The sequence below is a fragment of the Cyprinodon variegatus genome, unplaced genomic scaffold (genome assembly GCF_000732505.1).
Source record: "Cyprinodon variegatus isolate N-32 unplaced genomic scaffold, C_variegatus-1.0 Scaffold0, whole genome shotgun sequence".
In the NCBI taxonomy this organism is placed as follows: Eukaryota; Metazoa; Chordata; class Actinopteri; order Cyprinodontiformes; family Cyprinodontidae; genus Cyprinodon; species Cyprinodon variegatus.
In genome coordinates this window covers 3,975,166-3,996,832 of record NW_015150453.1, presented here as the reverse complement: position 1 = coordinate 3,996,832, position 21,667 = coordinate 3,975,166, and the positions used below count along the sequence as shown (strand labels likewise).

The following is a 21,667-nucleotide window of genomic DNA, read 5'->3' as shown; positions in this document are numbered from 1 at the left end:
TTGTTGTTGTTGTTGTTGTTGAAATGTTTAGTTTAACATCCACTCAGAAGTATAGTCTAGGGGTAATAGATCCAGGTAGTAACCCCACTCATCCCGATAACTAGCAATCTTTTAATGCCTATAAAAGCAATCCCAGGTTATGGATTATAATCCCTTCAGCAGCTACTCTGTCATCTGAAGAGAACCATCCTTGACTGTATGATCTGGTTGAACTGTAAAGTGCCTTGAGATGACTTGTGTTGTGAATTGACGCTATATAAATAAACTGAATTGAATCTGTAGCTGTTATTAGAAGATTTAGTTTACTTCTTACCTCTAAGCCTAAGGTTGGTGGAGACCAACCTTTTAGCTTTGGTACTTTGAAAATACAATCAATTCTCAGCTCACCTCATTTTTCATTATGACAAACTGGAGCAGCTGTCATGTTTCTTTGGACAGCCCAGATTAATCAGTCCATCTTATGTGACACCGTAGCATCACAGAATGAGCATTAAACTTAAACACAGGCTGCTATGACAGACATTTAAAATCAAGAAAAAAGAGAAGGAACCTCTGGCCTTTTAGGAGCAAATCTCATCCTGCCCACTTTACACTAAACTATATATATCTCAGTTTCAGCGTCCATCTGTGAAGGCAAATGTTTAAACATATCCCATTTTTCCAAGCTGTTTCCCTTGTAAAAGGTCATTAAGATGCTATGAGCAGCCTTTTGTGTAAAACAAAATACCTCTGCAGTATCTACAGTTCCCTCCTGTAGATACATCATTAATACCACACAGATGCGAGAATTTGGAGGTCAAAATATTAAAAGAAAAACCAAATATATATTGATGTTATATAGATATTATAGTGTTATCAAGACAAGTTAAGAAGATTTCATTGTTATGAAGCCTCCCTCCATGCATCCATTTTATAATAATAATCTACTTAAAGTATAGCATGTCAGCAAAGTAATGCTCTTTCTAAAATGTTATACTTAAATATCCTGCAGCGTCCTTTTCTTTCCTGGAAATGTTCTATGAAACTTTAAACTTCGTCAAAGAAGGATGTGATGGAAAGTCATCAGCACTTGAGAATAAAAAGGACTGCTTGAAATTCATTATCTAACATCAATACTCCATCCCTTAAGTCATCTTATGTCATCTTGCTCAGCAACTCACATTCAAACATTCACAGGGGAGCAATCCCTTCCGACCTGTTCAGAAAGCATTAAATTGCATGCAGGCTGAATAGTGAAATGAGGCGTTTGGGACAGAATAAATTCGGTGTAAGGCATCTGAGCATGCACAGCAGAGACAAAGAATAATTTAATTACCAATGTGTCTTTCTTTATTGTGAGTCATGTTGCAAAAAGCATGACAGTGGTATTGATTCATAATAGCTTGTGTTCCTAGCCAACGCTTCAACTGGCTTGGTAAGGGTGTGTTTAGAAGGGATTAGACGGTTTGTTTGGCAAGAGCTAATGAGATTTTAGGGACAGAAAATGAGCCATTTCATTCCCAAATGATAGGTCTCTATTTTGGGTATCAGTTGAAATGATCAGAATTTGAAACCCCCTGAGCAGAGATTTGATATAAAGTGATAGTGTGTTGAAGTCCAGCTTCAGCTTATATCAACAGCTCAGTTAACTGCCTGTAATTGCACTGAATAAACCATAACACAAGCATTTAGTCTTTAATCCTGAGCATTTACTGCTATTAACTTTGCACACTCTCCATTTGTTCTTTTAATAGAAGGTGCTGTCTATTAAAGCAGTTATTGGGAGACTTTTTGTTGTCATACATTTTTGCAGGCTTAATCCCTTCAGTTTTTTTTTTTTTTTTTTTTTTTGCCCATAGAAAGGACACCAGTCTGAGTCTTTCTCGATTAATCTGGGTCTTCATCCTGGCTGTAACGACTGATGGTGCTATGGTCAGTGATGGGAGTAACGGCGTAAGTAACGTGCCCAACACTGGCTATGGTTTCCACAAGATTAGTTTTTTTTTTCAATGCATAGGAAGTAAATCTAGTGCTTCTGGAGGTTTTCTGTATATCTTCTGAATTCCAACCCACATAAGTGACAGCCTCCCTATAAAGCCTGGTTTTTCTGAGACTTTTTACTGTTAAATAAAGCTTAAGTGAAAATTCAGACTGAAAGATTTATTTAAGCCTCACCTCTCATTCATGTACCCTCTGATGCTCTGCTGCTGCAAGCATATCAGCCCTGTGCACACCTCAGCCATGGCCACTCATCATCTAGGACTCTGCCTTAAAAGACTGTGTTGCTTTCAGCCCCATCAAGTTTCAACCCTCACCCCCCACATCTCCACCATCCTCCTCATTTTCCTTTCCTACTCAGTGGTGGCTGGCCAATAGAGGGAGCTAGGGCGCCGCCCTACCCACCCAATCACCATAATTGAAACATAAAAAAAACAAAACAAATTAAAATTAAATTATAAGATAAAAATATTTCTAATATATATTTTTTAGCTGTGCAAGATAAATATTTTATTTTTAATAATGAGTAAAGCTGTTTCATTTTTTCATCGGATTAGTGATGTATTTTTGCTACTAGGGCGCAAAAATGTTTGCTCATTGACTCTTGTTAAAAGTTGTACAGGCGCAGTAGCTCGTCTGCAATACAGAAGTATAGTGGAGCTTTGGGTGCACTAAAGCTATGGCCTGAAGTGATAGGAACTGTCTTCACAGTTGTAGTGCGGGTGATTGACAGGCAACGTCGTGGAAGGGAAGCAAACTCACCAAGAGAAGCTGGGGGTGAAAACGTTTGGACCTATTCAGCCAAACATCAAAATTGGCTTGGCTAACTGCATGCAGCGAGGCTAATGCTTTATTCTGCTTTCCCTGCCTCCTTTTTTCCAATGTCAGGATCTGACCCATTATGGATAAAGAAAGGTAGGACTGATTTAAAGCACTTTTTAGAAAAGACAAAGAAGCATGAACAATCTGGGATTCACATGGAAAATAATATAATAGTTTACTTTTTCTAGATGTTTGTTAATTTGCATAGTTGTTCTTAAATAAACACAATCTCAGAAAGATTTTATATATAAAAACAAATATAAAGCTGACAAATAGCTAAACTGTTACATTATTTTTTTAGGTTTGTGATGCCATATTAGACCATGTAAAACACAGTTGCCTCCACAAAGCTTCAGAAGGGCAAAATGTATGTACAAAAAGTAAACCTGTACATGTTTTTCGTTTTTAAGGTGTTTTTATATTGTTTTTTGTTGTTGGCATTCTTATAAATATGCAGGTGTGATAACTTAGTATACATTTGATTGGTTTTTGGCATGCTTCTATTTTGAATTTGTAGCCCTGCCTGGAGAAAACCCCACTAGCCACCACTGCTCCTACTTCTCTCTTACACCACCAATGTCACCTGCTCAATCATAACATTCTCTGATATGCTTATATCTTCCACTGGGATGCCAAAAGCTTTATTTCTCATCTCAATAACATTCTCAACTTGTTGCTTGTCATCTGTTTGTGTCTTTCCAGGTTAAAATAAGGCCAGCACACGCTTACTCAGGATGAAGGTGTGTTGCAAAATCAGACTCAGTGCAACAGTCATTTTCCTACGATAACTAGCCAAAATTATACAGAATGTTATTTTTTTTTAAATGGAGCATCTGCCTTCAGGTGACATGTTTTTGGTGAACTTGCATGGCATATATAGGCTGTATTTAAGTCATTTTATTATTTTACATCTATGAAACAGAGTGGTTCCTCCTGCTTTTTATGACCATAAGATAAATGTTTATCCTCAAAGTGCAATATATTATCAATAATGGATAGCTTTCCTTTTTAATATACTGACTATTAAAAACCACTAAAGGCTTGGTGAAGATGTTGGATGCATCTTACATAATAATCCAAAAGAGCACAGGCTGTTCATTGTTTAAAATTCTGATCCACATCTCTATTCCTCTGCCCTCGCATGAAAAAGGGAATAAATAAGAAACAGAAAGCGCAACATCAGCAGACTTAGCAAACGATTCACAAATCCTCTTGCAGAGGAAAGATGCGTTGGATACATGAGGCAAGAAATGATTTAGTAGCTTTTTGCTGTTGTGTAGATGATTGCATATCAGCGTATGCAGAATGGCGGATAGAGGAGATTGTTATTCTGCACGTTATAAAGGGTTTTGGCTCAAAAGAGAAGTTCTGGGTCTAATGCATGGAGACTTCTCTGTGTGTGTTTGTATCCAGACTAAGTGTCTGGGTTCATAAAAAAAAAAACAATGGAGACACCTGCTAGCTACCCCTGCCAGTCCCTGATAAAATGGAAACAAATGCGTGCGCCTCAGGCAGATACAGCTGCCTTATAAAGGTCAGGAGGGATTGAAAGAACCATTTCCTCACCCATTCGATGTGTTTGTCCTTAACTCAGCCAACTTTTACAGCCTTGTTGATTAACATGATTAAATAAAAGACATAAAAAGTGAGTTGTGAGCTCCAATTGTTTTTATTACAAAAAGAAGAGCAGCTCAAGGCGAAAATACAGATCGAAACAAAAGGCTCCAAAACAGACAGCAAAAAAGGCTGCTTGAGCAACTGACCTACAAGTACAACATTAAAACACTTCACCATCTATCATGCACGGACAGGATACTCTGCAAAATACACGTGCAGAAAAAAAAAGAAAGAAAAACAAGAGGGAAAAACTCACTTCAGCACAACATTGCAACATCTGCATTATGCAGTAAAAGGCCACAGCAGACCACAAGAACATTACATTTCATCAAAAGGATCACAGTTCACTTCGTGTCCAACCAGGGACAAGATCAGAGAATTTTTTTTCTTTATAACTGTTTTTCAGTCATTTTTAACAACTTATATGACATCGGTGAAGAGCAAAGACACTGTTGTTTCCAGTGTGTTTGCTACCTACGATAATGTAAACAATCTACACTCTAAGGCGCACAGTTGAAAAGTTGCCCAAAGAAAGAGCCACAACATTAGTTTGTAAAGGGTTGGATGTGAAAATGCTTCATCATCTTCAACATCAACTCTCTGCAGATTTGGCATACCAACTGTCAATATACCAACTGCAGGCAGTAAAATGCTGTTTAGTTTTTTTTTTTTTTAATGGCCATCACACACGAATGCACGCACCCATTTATACAAACAACAGAAAAGCAATATAATAAAAAAAAAAGCAGAACAAAATATGAACCCATTACACTCCTTCACCTAAAACATATTTTAAGTTAGGCACACAGTACAGCACAGTAAATGTTTCTTTTTACTTCAACCCATGTTTTGGTTGTTTATCACTAAATTCAAACCAAAAAATCTCCTTTACCAAAGGGAAACAGAGTTCAGCTATTTTTCTTCTTTCCCATGACACATACATAACAGTAAGTAACTCACTGCTGGCACTAGTCACGAATCGTTCCTAAGCATTAAAGGGACCTTTTCAACCAAAACTGTCTTCCTTATGATTCTGAAACCTGTTTATGATCCTCAATAATCTTTCTGTATCTTATTTAGACATTAGCAAAATATTTCCTCTCTGTCTGGTTTATATCATGCATAAGTCTTTCAAACCTCTTTGCAAATTAAGAAAATACTCTTAAAAAATGACCTCAACAACCCAAACTAGTCAGACTGCGCTTTTTTTCAAACTAGTTTAAACACTGATTGTCTACATTATCCATAAAAATTCTAGAACGTTGTCAGATGTAAACACTGCCACCATTTAATCTGGATTGTTTATCAAAAACACTGGACCCTGTGTAAGCTGTGAAGAAAAACCTTCATACATGAGACGGAGAAGTGAGGTAGTCCACAAAAGAATAGATGGAGGGAGGAAAGCTATTGTGAGCTGCAGAGAGTTCCACAGTCATATTTTTCCAAGTCTTAATAAGGTTTTTGAAGTGTAGGTCAAAGTCACGTCTCAAGTCTTTCATTGCAAATCAAATCTCCAGGCTTTGATGAAATAGGCTTTAGTTTCTAATGACCAATATTAACACAGGATCCATGCAGTGATATGTCCTAAATACAGACCTGCCTTAGCTTATGAGTTAAAATCATTACTCTGAAGCCTGTTATTTTGCACTATTCAATCAAACTATGCAAAAATATTAATCATTTTATCATTTTGAAAATCAGTTGGTCAAAATGTTTTCCCATTAAAAATACAAATATGTTTGTTTCAAAGAAAGGCAAAAAAATTAGGTAAAAAAGGTTCATGTTCTCAAAACTTCCAATTGAATCGAACAGGGAGTGCTTTTATCTTATGAACCACGAAGGTTCTTAAATTGATGTTTGTAAGAGAATTATTTCACGCCTAAGTTAAGTCATTTCAGAGTTCATTGGTTCTGCAACAAACACAAACAGGTAGTGGTGAACTCTTAAAAACCCACAATATGTCAACGGTACTGTATTTATAAATCAAATGCAATATTTAACTCCTTTTGTTCATAAATAATGCAAAGAAGGTATTTTCAATCTGTGCTAAATTATTATGTTAGTCAGTCTTTATCAGGGTATACTGTGACTCAGCCAATCAACACTTGATAGGCCACTGTCACCCATGATGACATAAGACAGAAATTGTTTGAGACCTTCCATCTGAGTCAAGTCCTAAAAGCATGAGTCTAAATCAAGTCCAAAGTCTATTTTAGTGACTTGAGCATAACTTGCTTCTTAGTATCAGACTTTACTTCCTGTCTGAACCCTTATTGGCTCTTATTATTTCAGTAAGTGGTGCGAAGATCTGCTTCAAATTATGGATCTGGTGTGAATCTATTGGCCGAGAACCGTACGGTTTGGTAGAAAGAAGCTGTTAGACTGATCACAACTAATCACTGATCCTATAATCAATTTGAACTTTCAGAACTCAGAAAAAACTTCAGTTTCCCAAGTGAATGAACAGTCATTTGAACTTAGGGTCAAAGTGCTTTGTAAGCATCAATTAAATGAAATAAAAAAATGTTCCTAATGTGTTTGGTTTCCTCAAACAATGCGGTAATCAAAGGTGTCTTTTTCAGTATGGTCTGTCCAGTTGGAGGAGGGCATGCTGCGGTAAGGGTCGAGCAGGATGCGGAAGCAGCGCACGATGAGCAGCGCCAGGAAGATAAAGAGCAGCAGCACAAAGACAAATGCCGCCTTTTGCTCCAACGTCAGGTAGGAGGGGACATGATGGCCACCACCCGACGAGGACAGCGTGCTGCTGAAGAGGCCCTCGGCCATCCTGGGCACATCCATGCTTGACCGTCTCGGCTCCAGCTCTTTGTCGTTTGTTGAAAGATTTAAGGGGAAGAATAGCTGGAAGAAAATGACCTGTGAGAAAAGCCAAGCAGATATTAGAGATTTTCTCTGAGATTTTACAGCAGAAATATTAAAACCAGAAAAAATAAATAAGCTTCCAGAATTCGTAAATGGACGTAAAAAGTCTCAGCCCAAACAACTACGCTCTTGGATGAGTCTATTTCCGGGCTTCAGGCCACCACGCCTAATTGGTGAGTAACAACAACTCAGGGGAGTCATCTGGGCATGAGACTCTGAGATTTCAGGGGGCTGAATTTGTCAATGAGGAGTTTTACTTCTGCAACATTTATTGGAGGCAGTTTGGTCTGGAGGAAGATAAGTCACCGGCATCATTATGCAAGCTGATACTGTGAACATTTCCAACCCTGTCCTCTGTGAGTTACTCTGATACGCAGCATATCTGCAGCAGTAATTTCAATTTGGGAGAAACATTTACTTTTGAGTACAGGCAGGTATGAGGAAAAATAAATATCTTCCCCAGACAAGGTTCCATTAATGAAGCATGATTCCAGATCGGTTTACAGCACGAGGATGATGGACTGATTACCGGGCAGATGCAGAAAACAGTTCCTGTTAAATGCTGCAAGGACCTTAACTATAAATGGATTTTGACTCATTTACCATATCCTTTATCAGAAAAGGTGACCTTCTGATGCTAATCTCCGTATTCAGCAGTGCTTCTTTACTTTGTCATTTTGTTGGACCTTAACTGAAGAAATGTAATCGTTTAGCTGTACAGAAAACATGTACCGGTAATGTGATCTAACTCACTGGTTTGTGGATTCACGTTTTGATTCTTAAACTGAGAAATATTGCTTTTTATTAATAAAGACTGCGTCCGAACGTCCGCCCTAACCCCTAAATCCCTCAATCACGATACTGAGCGGGGACTATATAGAGAACTTTATAGCAAACCCAATTAATTGCCCGTTTGGCAGTTTTGCTCACCTTTGGTCAGGCAATTCCACCTCACCACAAAGTGCCTGCACCATCTTTGTTATTTGTCACCACTCACAATACCTGACAGCGGGCCGATTTGATAATAAATCCCATGATGCTTTGCGAGAAGAGCTCTCGCAAAGCATTCCAGGGTATATCTGCTTGTCTAGTGACCATGGAGACGAGCAGATATTACTTTCTACGGTCTATTGGGGGAGATTTCGAGTCCACTACTTTTTTTACCCACTAGACGCTCATTTAAAATGGTGTCACCACCATTGGTGTATAGTGCCCTATATGGTGATTAGGACCGATGTACGGACAAGTGTTTTTTTGTTGATGTCGGTCTTTGTTCCTACCCTCACCTATGGTCATGACATCTGGATCTGACTGAAAGAACAAAATCCCAGATACAAGCAGCTGAAATCAGCACTCTCCGCAGGGTGGCTGGGCTCTCCCTAAGAGATAGGGTGAGGAGCTTGATCTTTGATAAGAGGCTCGGATTAGTGCCGCTTCTCCTCCTCATTGAGAGGATTCAGCTGAGGTGGCGTAGACATCTTTTTTGGATATCTCCTTCGGGAGGTGTTCCAGGCATGTCCCACCGGGAGGAGGCCCATTGGACGCTGGAGGGACTATGTCTGTTGACTGGCCTGGGAGCACCTCAGGCTTCTCCAAGGGGAGCTGGAGGAGGTGTCTAGGGAGAAGGAAGTCTAGAAGTTGCTGCTGAGGCTGCAACTTGGTCCCGGATTAAGTGGAATCAACAAGTACGAGGAGTGTGAGACTCTGTATTTTGTACCTACTTTAAGAAATTATGATTTAAACATTTGATTTTACTTATGGCTCCTAAGCAAATGTGTTTATGTCACTACAATAAATAACATCTACTAGCAAGAGGTTGCTCAGGATATTTTGGATAAATTAGTGTCCATAATCTATTTCGGACAAATGGGAAAGGAAGTTAGAGGAAAGTGGTACCTTTCCTCTATGCCACACTCAGGGATTCTGTAGACTGCAAACTTCAAAACAATCTTCTGGGCTTCTTTGGATATTGCACCAAAAAGCCATAAACAGTTAACTGAATCTTACCAAATTCTGCTATAATTTACATTCACTTTGATCATAATCACGCTTTGCTGAAATGAATCTGTTTTGTGTCAGTAGAAATTGGACTTAATCCAGATTAAACCACTGAAATTTAACTGTTGCGAGAGGGTATTCGTTCTGCACTGGGGCTATATATATAGATCCTGTTGAAATAAATCTTCAGAAGTGCTAAAACTAATTGGTTCCCTCCAGCCAAAGAGCAGAAAGCACCAGGCCAAGGCAGGGGTCTGAAGAAATACGCTGTAAATGTTTAAATCTAACTTAGTGGAAACAAAAATAATAAATGATAAAAGACATTCATGTCTCTAACTTTACGAACAAACCTTAGTGAAGCTGTAAAGCACAAGCTGCTCTTTTATCCTTAGAGGGATTAAAGTCCACACTAAATTGTAGTTTTAGTGTTTCTATGATTATTTATCTCCATAATTTATCCAAAAGACTTAACAGAACAAATAAAGCACATAATGTTTTAGTACACGGTTGTTTGAAGGTATAGTGATGTCTTGGTAGCCTCACGTCTTTTCCTTCTCACTGCCTTAGGTTAGGTTGTTAAAGATCTAGTTTCACCTGACAGGTGGGAGTTACATCCTACAAAGATGCCTCTGCAAAGTCTCTCTCTGGCTTTCTGTTTCTCTCTCTCACTCTGTGTTGAGACTCTTTGCAGGGGCAGCTTTGTAGGGAGAGTTTCATTTATGTTTACCATCATTCAGACACGACATTTGTTACCACTAACATAATCCGTATTCTTTTCCCAGTGAATCTTCCTTTTAAATAAAAAATAGAGCAAGCTAGGCTTTATCTGGGGTGTCTACTAAAATATCAGGCTTGCCTAATAATCACTATTCTTCATTTTTTAAGCTGCAAAACTAGGAATTTAGTCCATTTATTTAAACAGATTAAATCTGGCTTCACTGATCAAACAATAAGGTTTTCTTTAACATTAAATGTCTTTTTCAAGCTTAAACTAGGAGTTTGATACTGAGCAGAGTAAAGTAATACTGAGTTCAGTTATTCACTGTATTTTAGTTGTGGTTTTTATTTTTGCAAAGCTCAGTTAAATTGAACTAAATGACTTACACCATGAAGTGGCTAAAGGATTTTAAAAAGCTAACCATAATACCCCGATAAAAGAAATTAAACAATAAGTAATGAAGTTACTGGTATCTGTTGGTCAGCATATCAAAATTACTCCAAGAGGGGATGGCAAACTCATCCAGGGGGTCACAAACAAACTCAAGACATATTAAACAATGTAGTTCACTCAACTCAGTAAAAATCAGTGCAGTAGTTGTAATTTTAGATGTAAAAAATGCTGCTAACTTTAAAGAACATAAAAGCCATCTCTACTGTCCAAGAGTAGAGATAAAAGTAGTCCCTTGTGATTATAGGATTAGATCTGACTTTAATTCTAGGGAGCTGGGTTTGACTCAGTGAAGGGCATCCGGCCTAAACACTCTGCCCAGTCTGTGTGCGAGTTGGAATGACTCTGTCTGGAATGACTCCCCTGAAAAAGGGAGCAGCTGAGAGGCATCGTCATTCTGTTGACGGGCAGAACAAAATTTAATTTTTCAGAAGGTGTTCCACCTGTTATATCTGGTGTAAAACTAAAACAACATCTCAAACAAAAAAACAAACAAACAAACAAAAAACAGTCATAGTTGTGATGCGGGAGGGGATTGGACATGTATAAGCTTTTGCTTCTTCCATCCCCTTTTCAAGCCATGCATGTATTGTTTGTCATTATATGTATTGTAAAATGTGTGCAGGTTTGAAATAAACTTTTTGAAATGAAATGAAAATGGTAGATTAAATATATGTTACTGATTCGGGGTAACTACTTTAAGTCTAATATGAGCAAGATAAAGATCTGAAAAATATATCATACCAAACTTAAAATGCAATAAATAAATAAAAGTATAAGCCTAACTTAAATCAAATTGAGATGCTTTGATGAGTGAACCACCTTACACAGGCAGCTCATGTTTCAGCCACCAGGGCTCACATGCATTTTGTTGCACATTTTTACTAACATGACCAGGAATAGGTTGCAATTTCTTTTCACTTTTGGTTTGGTTTTCACTTTCTCTAAAATTAAAAGCTGCTCATCTTTGTCTGACTTTAAAACATATTTAATAATCCAAAACATCAAAGAGAAACAAAACAAAGCAAAAAAACAAACAAACCTGAAAATAAATCTGTAAGGTTGAATTTATACTACATATTGGGAATAAACGCTATATTGAAATCAATATCGGCCACTGTCTGTTGCTTTTAAACATACTGGTATTGGTCTCATAAATAAAATCAGGCTTATATTAAAAACCAATATTCTCACTTCCATGTAACTTCTGTTTTGGTTTCAGGAGGGGAGGGATCCTGTGCTTTTTGTTTAGTTAATTGACTGTAATGATGCCCAAGATTTATGTTGTTAAACTGAAGCAGAGAACCAGTATCAACACTAATCATTCTTTTATGGTGTCCAACGGCAAAGTAGATATATGATTTTCATTAATATCGGTTATCTTCCACAATTGTCTATAAGGCCCAGATTTTCACATCGGTGCATCCCCTACTGCATCGACTTTTGTTCTTACAGCAATTAAAAGAAATGAAAACTTCCAAACTTGCATCAGCGGATAAAACTAAATAAAGTATCTATGTTAGGGCTCAGTCCTTTGGCATAGTTAAACAAAAGACTCGGTCGGTTTCTTGTTTTAGAAATGTATTAGGAAACGACTGCGTGTTGCTCTCTCTTACAGCTCCAACATTTTAAAAGCTCAAGCTGTTTTTCACTCTGAGAAGCTGTTCCCTCCGTTTCATCATCACAAATCCTCTGTTCTTATCCAAACTGAAACTGTTCTGACTGCTCCCACGGCTCAGACGCCCAATCACTACTGCTTCAAAAAACCCTGATTAAAAAATATGTTTTATCCCCTTAGAGGAACTTCTGCATCGGTTAGAGCTTTAAAGCAGCGATACAGCCAGTATTTCTTTTACATATTACATAACAACCTAACAGGACTGTATTTAATTGCTAATCTGAAGATAGCCATCTCTAAAAAAAAACATAGAATAACCAAGTTTATTTAAACATAACAGATGTGTTTTTATTTTTATATATGACCAGAAGTTTCAAATGACTATTTTGCTTTAGTTCACCTTTAAACCTTGACTATATATAGTTTTTTTTATTCTTTGTCAGCGAGAATAATAATGCAGAATAACTTTTCATGTAATTTAATTATTCAGACTGCGACTACGCTTCTGACCTTGAAGCCTGAAAGTGGGAGTTGAGTTTTATGAGCTTAACGGAAAACATAAAATTTATTTTCTCTTGGTGAAATTAGCTGGCAGCTGTGTGAATCATTCGTTCTAACAACATGGGGCCAAACAACAACAAGAAAAAAAAAAAATCGATGAGAGGACAGTTTTCAGGCAATGCTAAGCAGGGAAGGGGTAATTCAATCAATTCCAAAACAGTAAGTGGGTCCGTTTGATGCTGTTTCCAAAGCTGAGAAAATCGTCAGAGGGAGGAAATGTTGCTGAAAACAGATTTGATCTCTACAGCAGAAGAATGCTAAAGAGTTGTTTATTTAAACATTCTAAGAGACATTTAGGATTTTAAAGATTTTTGTATTCATTGCTTACACTGTAGTATCTGCCAACAAGATGCTAAATAATTATCGATTCCTTTTTTCTTGTTAATTAAATACTTTGACATTTCTAGAGGGTGAAAGCTGCCAAAAGAGACAGGCACGGTTCTATCTGAAAGGATTATATGGGTATAAAAGTGGCTGAAGCAGGAATTCATTTAAAATCATGGCCGATTAAGACTTGAAATAAAGATTAGAAAGTTTTTTTTTTTCCTGAGAGGAAAATTAGACAAGTAATATAAGTTGATTATCGAAATAAAGGGAAAGTATTACAATTTCAAACATAAAACTTTATCTTTTCATTATTATATCTTGAAATGGCACATCAAAAATCCTAGCCCTTTCAGTTATCAGCAAAATATTATTGGTATAACAACAATTAATCCTTATCCTACCAAATGACCATGCTTTTCCTTGATTTCCCTGATAATTAGATCATTTATCTTTAATCTGAGCTCCAAGATACCAAGACCTCCTTGCCATAATCCTAATTTGTAGTTCTCTTCACAGATTCTTCATCAAATTAAAGTAAAAATATCGATGTAATCTCTATTCTGAGGAAGGAATGTGATAGTAATTTAATCTATAATTTTGAATTGATTTTCTAAATTTTTTTTATCCATTATGGTTTCATCCACTACTAATCTGTACAGATCTAAGCTACTGTAAGTGCATTTTGTTTTTTTAATAAAATGAAGATAATTCATCGTTGGTTTGATACAACAAGACACCACTGGATCTTTTTTCCTCCAAGTCATCTTTAGATTTGTCATTCTTGGGAACGTTTACATAACCAAAAGTCATTTCTCCCCATGTTCCCTTTTTTTTGTTTTAGGTTGTGTCCTTCGGCTATGCCTCAGTAAGCGTGAAGAGCTGTCTCAGACACTGACAATCACTCGGGAGCAATGCTGAATGTGTTATGAGACGACTCAAAGTGACAAGAAGAGCAGAAGCTTTCTCCCTCTGTCATAAAATGGGGGGGGAATCTTTCTGCAACTCAGAAGAGACACAAATCGAGCAGATCTCAGCCCCACCTCACTGATCAGCAGCCTGTAATCCATCACACTTAAAATACAAAAATGATATTACACTAAAGCGATTCATTGCTTTCACTGAGAATATAAAAAAGGTAAGCAACAAGATTGTTTCTTTCTCTTATGAATTGCTTTTACATCAGCGTTTACTGTCATATTATTATCAGTTTGCCCTTTCAATGACACAGCCAGGTTACAGAGCATTATTACTTCAGGCCAGAAATCAGTCAACTGTTTGTTATAAGGTTATGTAATTCACTTCAAAGCCCCCCCAGCATTTGTATCAGCGGCTCCATGACTAAGCGCTCACACTTTCGGAGTGTTTCTTGACAGTATTTTCAGAGACACGCAAAAAAGGAAAAACTGTTAAGCTCCCAGTGACAACTTAAGAAAGAGCTTTACATCTCATAAAGAAGTCATCAGGGAAAAAAAAGGACATAATGTGTCTCTGCTCCTCAAACAAATCATCTTTGTTTTCCTTTAATAACCATCTGATGAAAGAAACACAAATAAATAAGGTTAGATATTGGGAAGAATTCACCAGAATTACTTATTTTGGCTCAAGATGACATCGGGGATAGTTATGTGGGGGGAAGCTGTCAGTCTAGACTGAATGTGACAAAAATACTGAGCTAAATATAGAAAAAAAACAAACATGCAGTTTTATTTTAGGGATGTTGATATAAGCTGCAGGCACAGTCTGTGTTTGCTATGAATCAGGGTTATAAAGAATTCAAAAGGCGTTTGTGAAGAGGGAAAACAAAAAGGTTAATAGAATCACCGAGCTTTCCCTCTTTTGTCCTTAATCTACAGCAAATATGAACCCAAAATGCATATTATTGATTCACCAAAATGACATTTTCATAAACAGCCTTCTATACATGGTGGGCAATATATTTCTACATTTAAATACTGATTCAAAGCAAACAAAATCCTGTTATTCCATATTAATAAAAAAGGAGGTATCAAAAATAATACATTTCTATTGAAATCTGTTTTCCAACTTTATTTAAACAATGTTAGAAAAAGATTAACTAAAAGGTTGATGACACAAGAAATATCAGCCTGAATGAACAGCATTTTTTTTTTTTTTATAAATAGAGTTTAATGAATGTGTTAATAGATCTAAATGCGTTGAAGGAGAGCGTTATAGTAGGTAGACACACCCACTGGTTTGCTGATTTAGCGCAGGAGTCTCCAACAGTGTCGCCGTTTAAATGGAGCCAAAGGTGTTTGTAATACTCCAGCTATAAAAAGCTGGACACGTGCCTGGATTTAGAAACGTGTCCAAGTCCCGTTTTTTTTTTTTTTTTTTTTTTTTTTTGCACCTTTATTTCAATTTTAAAGGTGCCACACATTTTGCGTAAAAACGCATTAAAGCGCCTCCTGGATCAATAGGAGGTCGTGCAGGAGAAAGTGAGCGACTCACAACACTAACCTGTTGTTCTGAGGGGAGCTCCACAGTCAGCAGCAGCTCTCCATTCCGCTGGATGCGGCGCTAAGGTCCTTCAGCTTCCTTCACCGAGAAGAGATGCAGCAGTGAGCAGATGTGTCCCGCAGACCGCAGGGCTCCTCACTTCATAGCAGAGACAAACAAACCAGCCTGACTGTGGCTGTTTTTCTGTCTATGCTGACTGAGCCCGGCAGACCTCACCCTTTGCTGCTCCGCGGTCTTTAATTTTTTACCTCCCCTCTTTCTCGCTCCCTCTATCTCTCTCTCTCTCTCTCTCTCTCTCCCAATCATCGCCACAGTAACACAGGCACGGAAGTACCCCGTCGCTACTGGCAACCTGTTGCCATAGCAATCCTCCAGGTAGGCTATGTATGCTGCAAGCGGATAAGTTGAAGGTGTGGTCCTGGTCAAACCGAGACACAGATGTAAAATGATGCACAACTCTTAACACTATGTTGTGTTGAAAAAACAAACAAACAAATCTTCTTATTTAATTATTGCAGCCAAATCTCTCACCAAAATAAAGACAATTCTTACCTACAATTTGATTTCATTATCCTATTGTCTGACTCCCCTCCACCCAACACACTTAGACCCTTAAATGTTATAATTTGTGAAAAAAACTGTAATTTAATAAAATTTATATTTAATAAAACAGTAATTTCATAAAATATATAGTGCCAATTCACATCACATGCCATCTTAAGGCACCTTACAGAGAAAATTCAACCAGATCATACAGTTAGATTGATTTTCTATCTAAGGAACACCAGTTGATTGCATCGACTCATTGACTGGAAGGCAATCCCTCACACCAAGCATGCTTGTAGCGACAGTGGAGAAGAAAGACTCCCTTTTAACAGAAAGAAACCCCTAACAGAACCAGGCTCAGTGAGAGCGACTATCTGCCGAGGCCGACTAGGGTTCAAGGAGACAGAAGCAGACGTAGAAAAAGCATTATTTAGCTATTAAAAGATTGCAGAATCTAAAAAAAAAGGTATGTTGGAACACGTTATCAATGTTATTCTATTACTTTATGGGGTTTCATTAGTGCCAAAAATATGTTGATGTATCTATGTATATGTTTTCATGTATGTGTTGTCCAGGGAAGGTGTATATGTTACGTGAACATGTTTATGTTAAGTGTATATGTTATATGGATATGTTAGCTGCTTATGTTAGGTGTATATGTTATATGCATATGCTAGCTGCTTATGTTAGATGTATATGTTATATGCATATGCTAGCTGCTTATGTTAGATGTATATGTTATATGGATATGTTAGCTGCTTATGTTAGATGTATATGTTATATGGATATGTTAGCTGCTTATGTTAGGTGTATATGTTATGTGCCAAGATCTCAAATGAGTGGATCAGAACCCCTCCCTAAATTTAAGCTAATCCTAAGTCCTAAAAGGAATATGATTGAATATGGCTGTGCACAGATATACATCCAACTTTATGGAGCTTGAGATTTTCTACATGGTACACTAAATAATAATAATAATAATACATTTTATTTAACAGCGCCTTTCTTGACACTCAAGGTCACTTTACAAATAATACAAAAAAATAAATAAAAAGAGATGAAAATACAAAATACAGATACAGGAACATAAAAAACAAAAAAAACCAACTACCTAAAGATAGGTGAGCTAAGCTTGTTGGATTAAATATGCACCTAATGGATGAGCACCTAACATAAGTACCCAACTAAAGCATCTAATTTAAACCCCTAACACATGCACATAACATATACACCTAACATAGACATAGCCGTAATATTCATACTCAGTAGTCTAGTTGTAAAAACAACACAGGGGCTGGTGGAATTTATTTTTTTTGGAAGCATACATAGCCTAATTAATATAGTCTATTAGCCTAAAGCACCTTACAATAGAAATGCAGTCAGTCCCTGGACTGCCATGGCTATCACTGCTCCTACATAGTTAGGGACAAATGTAGAGGACACATTTCCCACTGGGATCTGCTTTCATAGTGATGATAGGCCTCTTCTTTGATTTTATTTATTTTGCCCAGGCTACTCGTAAACCCACAGCCCACCAAATGTTGAAAGGGCAATATTATTCCCATTACTGTTAACATTTAGTAGAGATTGTACACATTCAGTAACAGTGGATAGTCATTTAGGAAGGGGGATGATTTTTATAATTTTTTAAAGAAGGGGGATTCCATCCCCCTCATCCAACCTCAGTTTAGAACTTCCTTGGATATAAATGCATAACACATTTACATATCACACATACATATTTGCATATTTTTAGCACCAATGGAACCCCATATTTATTGGACTTGGGTGATGAGGGTTAGTTTTTAAGGACTGAATGTCATCTTGGCATCATCCTTATTTTTGGCTCCGTCAAGCATCTTCCAAAGTTGCCTGTTAGCAGGTTGGGGTGTCTGTAGAAAGTTATTATTACTCTTTATTAACTGCCTCTAACGTATTCTCCTGAAATACAGATATTCTGGCTACATTGTGGTGCCCTGTTTGCTTACTGGCCAAGAATCTTTCTGCATTAGGTTTGCATGTTCTCCGAGTGCATGCATGGGTTCTCTCTGGATACTCCGGCTTACTCCCACAGATAAAAAAAACATGGTTGTTGGATTTAGTGGTATCTCCAGATTCTCCATAGGTGTGTGTGTGCATGTTTGTGTGTTGCCCTTTCATACACTGGTGACCTTTCAAGCGTGTACTCGGCTTTTCGTCCATAGACTGCTGGAGAGAGGAACCAATCCCACTGTGACCCTGATGGATAAAAGGGCAAAAGATGGATGGATATGAATACTCTCATGATTTAATAAAAAAACTATTGTTAAGTTTTATCCATCTGTCGGATGAGAATAAAATATTTGAAGCAACTCAAACTGCAAAAAAGAAAAAAAGCTAATAACATACATTTTTGACGCTGATGTGGGATGGAAATAAACCCTCCAAAGGTTATTATTTGAGAACTGATGAAGGTTTTTAAACATTAGTTTAGGATACAATGGTAATGCTAATTGGAAGTCCCTTGTACACACAAAATCTATCGTACGTGACCACTATCATTTCAACACCCTCCAATAGTCTTTCTGCGTTTGCTGACATCTGCACTATTCTCTGGTTTCTGTATTGGCATTGTAGACCCAAACCAACTGCCTTACAGTAGAAGGTCATGCTATATGTGAAAAAAACCTCTCCAGAAATGGAGAGAACGAGAAAAAAATATGATCTGTCCTCTGCTCCCCTCATTGGACAAGGTTATTTGCACATCTGATAATTATAGAGAAACATCCTCAAAAGCAGAAAGAAGGATTGGTAATCCCAGTTACAGGAAATTGCCAATTAAAGGAACATCCTGATCAAATACTCCATTCTCCATAGTAATGATAGTCCATTATTAAGAAAAGGTTAGTCATGAAAAAAGGAAAAAGCTCTTTATTTTTAATGCAGCAGCAGCTCATGATAATGTCAGCAGTAACTCTACACTGCAGTGCTCACAATCTTTTTCTTCTTTTATTACAGACTAAGAAAAATATTATTATGATCATCTCCTATGAAAAACACATAGCTATTTGCTAAGTTTAAACTTTTTTGAGTTAATCTTCTGATCATCTGTTAAGCACTGGGAGCTGCATGCTTCCTGGAGCTTTCATGCCTTCTCTATGGATATCGTATAATGTATACCTGCTTCAAGTTCTTAATGACCCATTTGTTAAATATAGAATTCACCTAGGATCCCACAGTTCATCATCCAGAGCTCCACTCAGTGCAGAGGTTCTGTGCATGTTTAACAGACATGGGGAACTCACATTTTGTCAAGTAGATCCTGTCACGACTAAATTAGTCAACATTGACAACATTTTATTCAGTACTAGTTACTACATGAAATAGGTTTATCAAGAGTCATTTGGGGGAGAGGGAGTCGGGTGCTGCTAGTCCGTACCTTGTTTACCAAAAATAATAATAATAATAATAAAAAAGGAAAGATAAGACAGGTTTTTGGTTTGGGTAACTTTCCTGGTTTATATTTGCAAACAAACAAACAAAACAAAAAAAAAAAACTTTTGAAAAAAGTTTGATATCATGCAGAGTCCAGACTCTACTCTCAGTGTTCAGCAGTAGTGCTACATCTCCACCTAGTTGACTCTGTGAAGAACTACATTTAGAGACACATTTGAAATGTTTGCACTAAAATTACTTTAATCTAAAAGGAACTGATGGTGGGTCAGAACTAAGTACATTGACAAAAATATACTTTTAGCAGTACTTTTATACCATACTCTTTACTTTACTACCTACTTTACTTTGCTCCTCCAACCATCCTGAGTAATTTTACTGAATAACAAACATGCCTATTTTAAAGAAGAAGCTGCTCCAGACAAAGATAGGCAGCTTATTATTAAATCAAAACAAGTGTCCCCATTTTGCACACAAGATTTTTAAACCTACAATGATATTTGGAGGTCAAGCTGATATACATTAAGGAGTAAATATTGTTACTGGAGGTACTGGTTTTTACAAGTTTTTTGTTAAAAGAATGTTTTGAAAACTGTTTCTACTGCCAGGTTGTTATTTTTCAATTTATCTGTTTAAATATTTTATTATAGTCTTTAAAATACTAGAATTTGCAAATAACCTTACATTTTGGTCTGTCCTAAATAATAATAATTTTACATTTTCATTGTAGATATGAGTTACTTCCTAAAATCAGCTGCAGTCTTCAGGAAATAACCTTACTTTGAATGAATAAACATGGTCTTCATGAATGCTTACTGTAGATATATCCCCAGCAGACACTGTACAAAGCATCAGACTGCCTTCCGCTTGCTATGGGCTCATGTACCTCATAGTAAGAATGTAGCAGATCATCGAAAGATGATACAGAGAAGCAGGTTATCTAGTTCTGATGCTAACATGCCCACAGTTGACTCTTTCAGCAGCAAAGATCAACAAAGGCTCAATGATTGATCTGAGGCTAAGTAGCTCTGAAGCTTCAAAGTGTGATTCCTCTGTGCATTCTGACCCTTTCTATTAGAAAGAGGATTTATGACCTCAGTAGTTTTAGTTGCATTAACTCAATTGAAATAAATCTTATAGGGAAACCTGCTCTTACCACATGCATGAATAGTATAATGGGAAAAAGGTATTCAACTATACAGAAGAAAAAGTGAGAAAGGTGAGCTTCTCCACCCCCCATTAACATGGACAATACACGCACCTTAGTTTAGTTTTGTCTTCAACTTAATGTTTCTTTTTGCAATAAATCAGTGCAATATATATGTATACATATACTTCTTTACCCTGTATATAGCTTGCTCTTAGCTCTTAGTGATAGAAAACATATTTATTGTGCAGGAATAAGGTCTTAGCTCTGCTACGCTGGTAGCCAAGTAATCGACATTTTGTTGTCAAGATTCACCTTGGGTTTTTGTGCAATGACAATAAAGGAAGTCTAAGTCTAAGTCTTCAATGACTGTCTGAAGCCGTAGCTAATCACAGATATACGCCTAAAAGTGCGTGCGTGCACAGAAAAAGATAGCTAATTGGACGAGCACATAGGACGGCCTTATGTAAGCATATCATTAGAATGATTGACAATTAGGAGGACCACTCATTGAGATTATCCACCTGGAAATAAAAGATCATCCTCTATACCTTTAAATAAATAGAGATTAACGGATTTCACACATTCTGCATGTTGCAAAGAAAAATACAACAAGATGGCATGATGTCCAGCTCTGCCCTGGGTGGACAATGTTTGCCTCTTTAATTTAAAAGCTATGAAGTTCTCCTCAAACCATTACCCAAACAATTACAAACCCCTGAGAAACATTCTACCTTGTTATGAGAACCATTATTTTTATCCCAAACACTCCCTAATAGGAAAAACAACCTCTCTCCCTTAGACACTTTACAGCCTTGCAGCTCTGAGTCCTGAATGAGTGAAAGTCAGTACTCATAAATCAATATATGTGAAAGGGAATTATTATGGATTTTTTTCCCACCACAATAGATAAATCTGCCTCAGTGGCCCAATGTTTCAATCCTTGGACCAATTTAAATAGGCACTGACCAGGATCATAAGTGATGGAAATACTCTGTTCCAGTCGTAACCAGAGATGGCAAAAGTACTCACTTTCCGTACTTGAGTAAAAGTACAGATACTTGTGTTAAAAAATACTCTGGTAAAAGTGGAAGTA

The 21,667-nt window shown here is 37.1% G+C and overlaps 1 protein-coding gene across 1 annotated transcript; it reads right to left on the bottom strand.

Annotated features, from left to right (window-relative positions):
* Positions 1-5,880: 5,880 nt before the first annotated feature.
* Positions 5,881-15,705, bottom strand: LOC107098815 (cortexin-3-like). Its single transcript, XM_015397058.1, has 2 exons — positions 15,447-15,705; positions 5,881-7,290 (listed from the first exon to the last, which is right to left on the bottom strand). The coding sequence occupies exon 2, from the start codon at positions 7,213-7,215 to the stop codon at positions 6,964-6,966; it is 252 nt and encodes an 83-aa protein (XP_015252544.1). The 5' UTR covers positions 7,216-7,290; positions 15,447-15,705; the 3' UTR covers positions 5,881-6,963.
* Positions 15,706-21,667: the final 5,962 nt, after the last annotated feature.

Bases quoted from the DNA above. Each gene is read 5' to 3' on its own strand.
- LOC107098815 (XM_015397058.1), bottom strand. From the start codon at position 7,215: ATGGATGTGCCCAGGATGGCCGAGGGCCTCTTCAGCAGCACGCTGTCC.